A 12,053-nucleotide genomic window follows, 5' to 3' on the forward strand; every position below is an offset into this window, starting at 1 on the left:
CTGTTACCTAAACCTGATCATCACAGTAATTCTGAAGTAATTATTACCAGCCTTATTTTATACAGGAGGAAAATGAGACCAAAATTGAGGAAGGGGGCTTGCCATGACCACCTCTTAAGTCAAGGCAATGCTTGGCTGAGAACCTAAGCTAGGGATGATTTCTCTTTCAAGAGATAACATCACTGTCCTTCAAACATGAGAGCTAGACCACAGGTAAAAAGAAATTAGCTTTGAGAGCTATACGCAAGAGACCGAGAGGAGTTAAATCTAAATTGACAAACAGTAAACAGGCAAACATTTTAATACAAGTAGAAAATATGCCTCACGTGATCTTAGTCAAGTTGCTTAAAATTTTTTGGCTTATTTTCCTCTCCTACAAAATTGGGTATTTACATACCTCATCCGATTCTTGTTAGCATTGTACTAGTTATGCATTTACACATGACTTAAATTATACAATTTATATAAAAGACTCAGGACAGTATCTGGCACTTAATAGATTGTTCAATATTTGTGTTTCCTCTGTTTCTTATGCTGCCATGTATTATGTCAAACAGTTAGAGAATGCCTTTCTTGTAAATAAAAATCATCGAATATGGGCAATTTCATGTGTTTCATGCTGTTACTCTCTGAATGTGACCTCTGCTACAACCATCAGCTATCTCATCTTGAATTCACACATGAACAAAGGGCAGAGCAGAATTTGAATAAAACTGATGATTGTTTGGGGCTTGGGCTGGAGAGTCTGTTTGCAAGGATAGATAAAAGAGATTTGCAAGTGTGTGAGGAGGAGAAAGATAGTCAATTGGCAGAGATAGGTTTACATAATCAGGGTGAGGCAATTGCAAACTAGACAGCTGCTCTATAGCTTTTGGCACCAAAATATATTGACCAGCTGGGATATCATTAATGCTTAACAGTTTTATCCTTATGACCATATCTTGGCCAGTTAGGTTGTCTTTGACCACAGAAGGGTATAATATATTCTAATATAAATGTTGCATGTATATCTCTGCAGCACATATTCTATTGCTTTGATGTGTTGTAGAGTATACACTAAATATAAATGCATTTGTTTCTTCAGAACACCAGGTTAGATGGTGTGACTAAAGAGGAATAGAATTAAAATAGACATTAATTTCTTTTTTAGAAAAATAAATATTATTCCAGGATATACATTCTTGGGTACACTGAAAGTAAAGGGATTCAAATAACATCGCTTTTAAGATGAATTTTTAAAGAATGATTTTAGAAAAAGAAATATGGTTAAGGAAAGTCAGTTCTGCACGCTTTTCATACAAATAAATACACACAGGAGAAATGACTGACAGACAGTGATTGAAGGACCTTAGCAGAAAGTGGTTTGCAGTGTTAAAAGAAACGCTTGGACCAGTGTCGTTAGCCTATGAAGCCATTTTGGAAATACTCTTACTAGATAATCTTCCAATAGTGCCTTTAAATTATGGGAGAGGTAAAACAAATAAGGGCAAACTATAAGACAAATGAATGCTATAATATTTCCCGGAATGCATCATACATGAAAATTTAATACATTAAAATATTTGGAATCTTCTCAGAGTTTGCAACTGTGGCATTTACAAAATAAAATTTGTAACAGAGTTTTTTTATGCAGTAGCACAAACACTGTCATACGAACACAGAACCATTACTAAACTACCTAAACCAAAATGCATGAGGAAAAGGATTTCACCTGTAAATTGTCTTTTAAATTTTAAATCATTTGCAGTTTATTTGACATCTATAGGAATTCCTTGGTTATTTGCATCAACATCTCTGGATTAAACTTTAACCCTGATACTGATCATATATTTTCCTTCCCCATAATTTAGGTACTAGTTTGTTTACCGATAATTGATTGTTCCTTATCCCTATGTAAACCACTAAAAGTAACATCTGTGTTCTTTCTTCAAAGCTAGAGACCTGACATTAAGGATTTTATATGGGAAGTATAAAAAGTAATGAGACAACCAAACTCCTTCTACTTATGGACCTACTTAATCATCTGATAGAAGTCAAATAAAACATGGCCTGAGAGCAAAGACAGCTACAAGGATCAGGAATCTTCTCTACAAATACCACATAGATATGTATACATACATGCACACATATGTTGCTCAGTCACCCAGTCGTGTCCAACTCTTTGCAACCCCATGGACTGCAGCCTCCCTGTCCCTGACCATCTGCTGGAGTTTGCCCAAGTTCATGCCTGTTACATTGGTGATACCATCCAGCCATCTCATCCTCTGATGCCCTTTTTTCCTTCTGCCCTCAGTCTTCTCCAGCTTTCCCAAGGCTAACTGAATTCTGCCAAGAGAAAGCACTGGTCATAACAAATACCCCTTTTCAACAACACAAGAGATGACTTTGCACATGGACATCACCAAATGGTCAATACCAAAATCAAATTGGTTACATTCTTTGTAGCTGAAGATGAAGAAGCTGTAAACAATCAGCAAAAACAAGACCTGGAGCTGACTGTGGCTCAGATGCATATGTATATATATGTATAAATATATACATATATTTGCTGATGCTTTGACAAGCTATTAAAGAAACCCATTTTATGGTCTAGTTTATTTCTTTTCCATCTTCAGATGGAGGCCTCTTACCAAAACTTGTAGAAAATAGATCATGTAATAATAGTAGCAGAAAGGAGCCTAGTAATCGTCTAGTTCACGTCCCTCCTTTATAGATGAAAAACTTGAAGAAAAAGCTTTTGCAGCTCGTTAACATGCTATACCCAGTTAGTGGCAGAGTCGAGACTAGATCCGAAATGTGTACTGATGAATGGATGAATAAATATCATGACCTCTAACTCATTTTCACAACTATTTTGTAAACCATCTTTCTCTTAAAATATTATATACCCACTTAACATTTCAGACTGAGTAATCAGTAATTTTCCTGATAATAATAAAATAGCTTTTCTTTTTTTTTTTTTATGTTGAAAATCCTGGGATAAAGGGATCTTGGACATGAAATTCTGCCCGAAAGCCAGCCTGTTCGGGGTAGCCATGCTGATGCTCTGTCTTCACCATGCACTGACATTCCTCCACCAGCATCACCACCTTGACCACCATGGCCAGGCCGGTGCAGTTGAGCTCTAAGTGCCTTGTGGTGAACTTGGCAGGCAGGCAGTGGGAGCAGAATGTGGCGGGGTGCTGCACAGCTTCAGGAGAAGGAAGGGACCCGCATTTTCCAAAGCAGAGGTTGTTCTGTACAACCACTTTCTCACAGTCTTCATGGGTGATAGTCTAAAAGGCAAACACATCTCCATTAAATTATCTTAAGTCATTTCTTTAACATACATGATGCAGACTATTACTTCTGAGGATGTTAGTTGCTCAGTCGTGTCCGACTCTGTAACCCCATGGTCTGTATGTAGCCCACCAGTCTCCTCTGTCCATGGAATTCTCCAGGCAAAATTCTGGAGTGGGTTGCCATTCCTTTCTCCAGGAGATCTTCCCATTCCAGGGAGTGAACCCGGTTCTCCTTTATTACAGGCAGATTCTTTACCATCTGAGCCACCATGGAGGCCCTCCCAAGCCTGAGGATAACTTAGACTAAAATTTAAAAATCTTTCCAATGTTGGATACATTTTAAATATCCAAGTGATAGTATCTTAAGAGCATAGAGCTACCTCAACTAAATTTCTTTTATTGGGTAAATGAATAAATTAACCTGTAGGAAACACCTAAGGTAATATGGAAACGTTTACTCTACACTTGAATGCCAAACTCTTGTTACTGGTCTGAAAAATTCTAATGGTTCGTTTCTTGTCAATAATATGTCTTACCCTTCTACTCTTCACAGTGCATTGTGCATAATAATTCTCAATACATATTTGTTCAATAGCTCACAGAATAGATCAGAACATCAAGAGTTTAATTCTGTCCTATTTTGCAGTGTTTATAGTACATTCAAATTTATTAAATTTGCAGCACCTACACCTCTAAATCATGTTGTGTGACATCATCTCTGCCTCTCCCATAACCCCAGACACCTAGCTTTATGTGCCCTTCAAAATATATGAGCCAAACACCTTACTCTTAATTTGATTAGCAATAGAATTCAAAATAAGAGTTCAAAGGAAATTTGATTGCCCGGTTCTTAGGAGCAATTTTCTAATTATACATGGGCCAACAAAGCAGTCATTATTATTTGATCATTGACTTGTCATTGCTATGTATCCTTGCCTTTTCAGAATACTTAACTGCCTTGCACAGTCAATTACCTTATAATACTGCCTGCTTAATTGGGTAGCTTTACTGGACTATAAAATTTTACTCTGCCCTGCATTGCTTTTGGTTCAGTATCTCTGTGTTTAAGGACCTGATGCAATTTCTCAATTTTAATCTAACATTTGGAGCGTGGGCTTTGCCAGACTGACTGGAGGAAGCAGATAGTAGAATGCTCTCTGGTCTTAATAGTGTGGAATCAATCATCCTAACCACAAATCAGCCAAACAACATGAATTGGGAGACAGGCATTTCTAAGGGGAGGAAATGTGATTTCACATCAAGATTACTTTTTGAAAGCTTACGAGAAAATCTGTTGTATTAAATCATTTTTGCTATGGTAATGCTAGAAATAATCTGGCAACTTCTGCCTAACAACCTAGACATAGTTGATAGACCTATGAAGTAGCTGGGTGTGAAATACAGGGATTAAGACCATCATACATGCATGTTTGAGGAGGAGTCCAACGTATCCCACTTATCTGCAGATGGAACCCACCTGCTCATCCGTGTCTAATAGAGTGTAGAGATGCAGCTAGGGGAAGTTCTGGTGATCACTCTAAGTTCCCAGTTTCGTACCTGGAGGTACAATCAATTACTTCTCCAGATAAACCACACCAGTGTAAAAACAAATAAAACAAACAAACAAATAAAAAGCTTTGTGTGATCAATATGAATGATTTCTAACATTAGCAGTACCATCATACCATATTTGCAGCATTTACAAGGTTGGAAAGAAACTTAGGGAATATGAGCATACTTTGCCAAATCTCATGATGAAGGTCCAGGCACCAAATCTGGAAATTAGGTGAGACTCAGACTCCTGGCACATTCGTCCCCTGCTTTTTACCCATCCCAGCTGTCCACCCCCTCCTGAACATCTGGACCCCCGCCCCCACCCAGAACAAATACCTGGCTGAAGGGCACTGTCCTACAGGTCTCCTGATGTACTTCGTGGCTTTTGATAGGCAGGATGATCCCCTGAGAAGCTGGACTCATTCTGAACATGAAGTGGTGCCAGAATTTCTTGGCTTCTTCCCGGAGAGGAGATTTCTCCATTGGCATCCTATCCTTTTGCTGAGTGAGGCCCCAAGTCCTAGGGAAGATCTGCTCACTGACCAAGCCCTGGGATGGGTGCAGCTCTCTCTCGGGCTTCTTCCAGAATCTCCCAAACCTGGACAGCATCTTTTCTCTCTGCCTCTGGCCCTCCTCTGCAGGGCTGGCACCTATCAGGTGTGGCACGGCCACAAACAGATCTGGCCTCTCCTCTGCTTCCTCCTGAGTGCCCACGGAGAGCTCTCTGCGATTCCTTTCTAGGAGCATGAGAGAGACAGAACTCTGCCTCTGGCGACCATCACCGCGCTGTACAGCCTCCCCTAGAGGCAGGAGCACCAGCAGCTGAAGGAAGAGAAGAGGCATGCTGTCGGGCCCACTTCTTGCAGATTCACAGACTGTGAGGCCCAGAAAGAGGTTCACTCCCTGCAGGACTGTGACCAGGGAGACGCTATATATGGATACCTGCCTTGTGGGATGGGAAGGCAGGTGGTCAGTAGCCAGGCAGAGTAAACACATCTCTTGTTTGCTTGAATTATGGAGTGCTAATAGTGTTCTGCCTTCATTTTGGTTTTGTGTATTTTAGAATGCTCCAGTGAAAGCCGGGGACCCAGGGGGTAATTAGCTGACACTTTATCGTCTGAGATTTAAGGAGCAGTATTAGTGAAAACAACACGTCTTTGCCTGGATTTCCCATCACTGTTATTAGGGCCAGAGTAAGCTAACATCTGTGGTCCATCTGCTTTGTGCTGAGATAGAACTGACATGTTTTTAAGAGAGAGTTCAGTTGCTCAGTCATGTCCAGCTCTTTGTGACCCCATGGACTGCAGCACACCAGGCTTCCCTTTCCATCACCAAAACTCCCGAAGCTTGCTCAAACTCATGTCCGTCAAGTCAGTGATGCCATCCAGCCATCTCATCCTCTGTCATCCCCTTCTCCTTCTCCTCTTTAAGAGAGAAGTGTATCAGGTAAAAATTAATGTGTACATTTAACCAAAGTTCAGGCCATTAGGCTCTACAAACACACACACCCACACATGCACAGGAGTAGCCAAAGAAATATATAAAAGTTGTAAGAAACAGAAAGGAAGAATTAGAGGGGTGTTAAATGTTCATTGAGAAAAGGATGCTCCTATTACTGAGATAAGGTTGTGGTTGTCGATTTTTACACGGTAACAGTGAAGGGAGTATAGTCTCCTTTTCCACACATGGAAACACAATTCCCAAGTAATCCCCTCACCTTAAGAATCAAATACTTGGTGCTAAATTTCACAACTGATTAATCATCAGATAAACTTTCTCAATTGTTCACACAAATCTCTCAACAGGATCCTAAGTAATAGACTGACAGCTCATTAGCCCTCGGTTAGGAGGGGGAAATGTCTTTCCCTCAAGCCACCCTACTGACTCTTTTTTTTTTTTTTCCCAAAACAAAGAGCCAGACTTGAAAAAGTGGATTCTATGAACCAGGTTTGATAGCTCTGGGGCATGAAGCTGGCTGGCCCACATCATTTTCTTTGTACTGCAATAATTGATGACCAGGTTAAATAAAGATGGAGGCAAACATGAGTATTCAGGGATCAAAGGAAAATTTGTTAGATGACTATCATTTTAAAACATTATAAATCAGACAAAGGCGTAAGAAAGAAACATTTCCACAAAAATGAACCTCAGAATTCAGTTCCAACAACCCTCTACAATATTTGAACAGTATTTCCACTGGGAATCAACCTAACACCTGCTTGCCTTTCTCCCCTTTTAATTCAATCATCATATTTCTTGCTTTCAGTAACACACATAATCCTGGAACATAACCCCCTTTTTTCAGTAATGATTAATTTTTTTTTCTAAGAAGTGACCCATTGGAATATTTTTTCCAGAACTACTGTTCTTCTTAATAGTTATGCCTGATTTCTAAGAGTTCAGTTCAGTTCAGTCGCTCAGTCGTGTCCGACTCTTTGCAACCCCATGAAACATAGTACGCCAGCCCTCCCTATCCATCACCGACTGCCAGAGTCTACCTAAACGCATGTCCATTGAGTCCGTGATGCCATCCAACCATCTCATCCACTGTCATCCCCTTCTCCTCCTGCCCTCAATCTTTCCCAGCATCAGGGTCTTTCCAAATGAGTCAGCTGTTTGCATCAGGTGGCCAAAGGATTGGAGTTTCAGCTTCAACATCAGTCCTACCAATGAACACCCAAGACTGATTTCCTTTAGGATGGGCTGGTTGGATCTCCTTGCAGTCCAAGGGACTCTCAAGAGTCTTCTCCAACACCACAGTTCAAAAGCATCAATTCTTCAGCACTCAGCTTTCTTTATAGTCCAACTCTCACACCCATACATGACTATTGGAAAAACCATAGCCTCGACTAGATGGACCTTTGTTGACAAACTAATGTTTTTGCTTTTTAATATGCTGTCTAGGTTGGTCATAACATTCCTTCCAAGCATCTTTTAATTTCATGGCTGCAATCACCCTGCAGTGATTTTGGAGCCACCCAAAATAAAGTCAGCCACTGTTTCCACTGTTTCCCCATCTATTTCCCATGAAATGATGGGACCAGATCCCATGATCTTTGTTTTCTGAATGTTGAGCTTGAAGCCACCTTTTTCACTCTCCTCTTTCACTCTCATCAAGAGGCTTTTTAGTTCCTCTTCACTTTCTGCCATAAGGGTGGTGTCATCTGCATACCTGAGGTTATTGATATTTCTCCCAGCAATCTTGATTCCAGCTTGTGCTTCTTCCAGCCCAGCATTTCTCATGATGTACTCTGCATATAAGTTAAATAAGCAGGGTGACAATATACAGCCTTGACGTACTCCTTTTCCTATTTGGAACCAGTCTGTTGTCCCATGCCCAGTTCTAACTGTTGCTTCCTGACCTGCATATAGGTTTCTCAAGAGGCAGGTCAGGTGGTCTGGTATTCCCATCTCCTTCAGAATTTTCCACAGTTCTCTAAGAGACAAAGCCTCAAATAAGTCCTTTTACCTACAATAATGAATTTTTTTAAATGAACCATCATTTTTCCAGAAATCTAATGAGATGTAGTTTACTTGTACCAAATACCCAGAGAACCTGTGCTAGTATTAATTAAGGTACAGTTGATCCCTACTAAATAAATGTTAATATTTTTCATTTTTAAGAGTATTTTTTAAAAATTGCCTGCTGCTTGAATTTCTTAATTTCCTTCAGCCATCCAATGCAATAGACCTCTCAGAACTGGCCATTCTAATTATATAATTCATATTAGCTGGCCATTTAATTATAAATATGTTATGGGAGCTAACTATGATATGTTCCTGGTTCCTTTTATTCTATTTTCAGTTTTTAAAAAAATCTTTATTATTGGACTATAATTGCTTTACAATGGTGCATTAGTTTCTGCTGTACAACAAAGTGAGTCAGCCACATGTATACATATTCCCTGCCTTGCCCTTAAGCATCCTTCCCACCCCGCTAGCTTCCTAATTCCTTTTAGCCTTTACTCTTCAGTGCCTGAAGTTCCACTGCCATCAATCACAGCGTCCAGCATCTTCCAGACTAACGTCTATTCCAGAAATTCTCCTTGGAGTCTCAGATTGCCTGTCTCTGAACATAGGATACAGTTAAAATAATTTCTTTTGAGTTTAAATTTATAGAAGGGTCACTTGGTGGGCCAGGCATCATATTAGACACTGCTGCTAAGTCGCTTCAGTCGTATCCGACTCTGTGCGAGCCCACAGATGGCAGCCCACCAGGCTCCGCCGTCCCTGGGATTCTCCAGGCAAGAACACTGGAGTGGGTTGCCATTTCCTTCTCCAATGCATGAAAGTGAAAAGTGAAAGTGAAGTCACTCAGTCGTGTCCAGCTCTCAGCAACCCCATGGACTGCAGCCCAACAGGCTCCTCCGTCCAAGGGAGTTTCCAGGCAAGAGTACTGGAGTGGGGTGCCATTGCCTTCTCTGATATTAGAGACTAGAAGATGATAAAAAATGATGAAACCTTAGTTTCTGCCCTCAAGTCGTCTTGTGGTTTTACTCATTTTATAACTTTATTATATTGGCTGTAGGAATGTCAGTTATCAATACTTAACCTTTATTTAGTCCTAAACTCTTCTTCTGATATTAATTTTGGTGTTTATAAATATCACTTAAAGACTGCTCAGGGAGGATTTGCTTTTGCTGTTCTGTTATTCCTGTTGAGAAATGTGTAAGTATCTTGAAGGCAAACCTAGCGAAGTAAAGCCTTCTGTGATGAGTACAATAGTGTGGAAGTTTGTCTTCAACCCCTGGCTTTTGCAGCTAAGGGCAGGAGGCATTCACCTTTCACCACTGTGCCCTTTCCTCGGTGATAAATCTGTGTATGTGATACATTACAGTTTATTCTCCAAAACAGAAACACTGTGGAGGTTTTCAGCAAAAAATATGCTGCCTCTGTGGATCTTTGGTGATATAAGCATATAGTGATCTTCCAATTTGGATGAAACCAAATGGAGGTAGGTGTGGAAGGGGTCTCCAGACACAGCAGGGAGCTGTGGTGTGGAGACAGCACCACAAATTGTTGATGTCCTTAGTAGCAAATGCCAAAGCAGAAGGCAGGCCTGAGATCTCATGAGCCCAAGCCTGCCTGGGTCTGCTTCCTGAGACCACCCTCACGCCTGTGTGTGAGCCAGAGAGTGCAATTGTACTACTTTAAACTTGTACTAGGCATGACCTGAACTCTGAATTCCACTTGGCCTGTTTGTGTGGGCACTAGGCTGTCTTCAGGAGCACCCAGCGTGTCTGTGAGAGAACAGTAACAGACATGTTTTCTGTCCCTCTTCCAGACTCTCAGAAAGAAGCTAAAAGCAGTATAGTGCTCTCCAAGGGAAAACAGTTCTTTTCTAAAACTCCCAGACCTAAATCAACAAAAGGTGAGAGGCAGTACTGGGGCAGGATGTAGGCATTAGAGCTAAACAGAGAGACAGAAAGGGGAATCTGGGGGGATGGATTTGTGGAAGAAATCTTTTTAGAGCACATGCCGTTGCTTCACAACTATCTGTCTTTTCAAAATATAGAGTAGCAACAGGACCGTCAGAATTTAGATTATTTAAAAAGAACTCAGAAGAAGGCAGAATCTTTCCTTTACCAAAGAACAAGGAAGGCAGCAAACTTAAGGTTTAAGAGTAAGTGATTTCTCCTTAAACCCTTTATCATCATGAATTAGTTTAGTAAATTATTTAAAACATAGAATTCTCCGCCTGCACTCTCCTCCCTGCTACTTTCTATAGAAAGAAAACATTAGGAAGTCCTTCTTCTCCAAAGGAGGGACTTTCACTTACTGGACTCATGACTACACTCATTCACACAGAATATATCTGAGTGCCAACTTTGTGCTAGGTCCTGGGGATAAATTAGCAAGAGTGTTCTTGTCCGAGCCTAGTGAAGTTTGCGATCTAGAGGGAGTTTATTCAAAATGAGTTACACAAGGAAAACCAAGGCAGACACCATTCCTAGTACTGATGGGGGACTTTGAGGTGAATACTAATCCCAAAGGCACAGTGGACTGTGTTTCTGCTCATTTTATTTGATAAATATTTGAAAATAAAGATTGCACAATGTAGTACAGTACATGTCATGCAAATATTTTATTTTATTTTTGATTAGGTAATACATAGGTATAGTAACAAGATTGAGATCATTAAAAAAAAATTGTATGATAAAAGGTAAACCTTCCTCTGACCTCCCAGGCTTGCTGTCCTGCCATGTGGCCATCACTGTTGTCAACTTATTTATAGTCAATCTTTTAAAATAAAACAAATACATAAAATTTTAAGTTAAAATACTTGAATGTGAAAGAGCCACTGACAGACATCAGAGAAAGTGGAAATTTAAGTCAAATTTTAATTAAAAACCTTTGCATCAGTGAAAAAAGATTAAATTATATATTAAAAAAGTGTTACCTGTATCCCCCCTGCCCCATATTCATATGTTGAAGTCATAACCCCCAGCACCTCAGATGTGACTGTTTTTGAAAATAGGGCCTTTAAAGAGGTAATTAAATTAAAGTGAGGCCACTATGGTGGGTCCTAAACCAGTAAGATCAATGTCTTCATTAAAAAGAGAGATTGGGACAAAGACACATGCAGAAGAAAGACGACATGAAGACATAACAAGACAGCTGTCTACATGCCAAGGAAAGAAGGAAACAATCTTACAAACACGATGACTTCGGACTTCCCGCCTCCAAAACTGTGAAAAAACAAATCTGTACCGTTTAAGCCACCAGGCCTCTGGTACTTAGTGATGGCAGCAATGGCAAACTAAGACACCACTTGAAGAAAAAAAAATGTAGCCAATAGAAGAGGACAAACACCAAATGGTGTACCATATTATAAAACTTCACTATTCCCATATTTAGGCACTGATTCCAGTATTGCGTTTTAAGGTCAGATTATTCAGTTTCAGCGAACTTACTGCTCTGTGTCCAAATCACTCCCACACCATGGAGGAAGCATTTTATTTTTTGCTACTGGGGCTGTATCTATTACCGTGCACAAGTCACGGACAATACCCAAATCTGACAAATAAGCTACCTACCAAGATGGCAGAGAGGGCTCCTATAAATCTGAAAAGTAGGCCAAGCAACTTCACCCGCGCCCCATCCTCCACCATCCATCCATCCCTCACCACCCACAGCCTCTAGTTATAGTCAGTCCAGGATGTCTTCACTGATCCTAAACCTCTGTCATCACCTTCTTGCTATTTCTTAAAATTTACC

At 40.3% G+C, this 12,053-nt stretch overlaps 1 protein-coding gene across 1 annotated transcript; it reads right to left on the bottom strand.

Moving 5' to 3' along the window:
* Positions 1-2,930: 2,930 nt before the first annotated feature.
* Positions 2,931-5,901, bottom strand: CER1 (cerberus 1, DAN family BMP antagonist). Its single transcript, XM_069576601.1, has 2 exons — positions 5,172-5,901; positions 2,931-3,275 (listed from the first exon to the last, which is right to left on the bottom strand). Exons 1-2 carry the CDS (start codon positions 5,829-5,831, stop codon positions 2,961-2,963), a joined length of 975 nt encoding a protein of 324 aa, XP_069432702.1. The 5' UTR covers positions 5,832-5,901; the 3' UTR covers positions 2,931-2,960.
* Between the last annotated feature and the right edge of the window lie 6,152 nt (positions 5,902-12,053).

Source organism: Ovis canadensis, chromosome 2 (assembly GCF_042477335.2).
Source record: "Ovis canadensis isolate MfBH-ARS-UI-01 breed Bighorn chromosome 2, ARS-UI_OviCan_v2, whole genome shotgun sequence".
NCBI classification, from domain to species: domain Eukaryota; kingdom Metazoa; phylum Chordata; class Mammalia; order Artiodactyla; family Bovidae; genus Ovis; species Ovis canadensis.

Coding starts and splice junctions, on each gene's coding strand:
- CER1 (XM_069576601.1), bottom strand. CDS start 5,831: ATGTGTTTACTCTGCCTGGCTACTGACCACCTGCCTTCCCATCCCACA. Junction 3,276..5,171: donor GGACAGTGCCCTTCAGCCAG/GTATTTGTTCTG, acceptor TTTGCCTTTTAG/ACTATCACCCATGAAGACTG.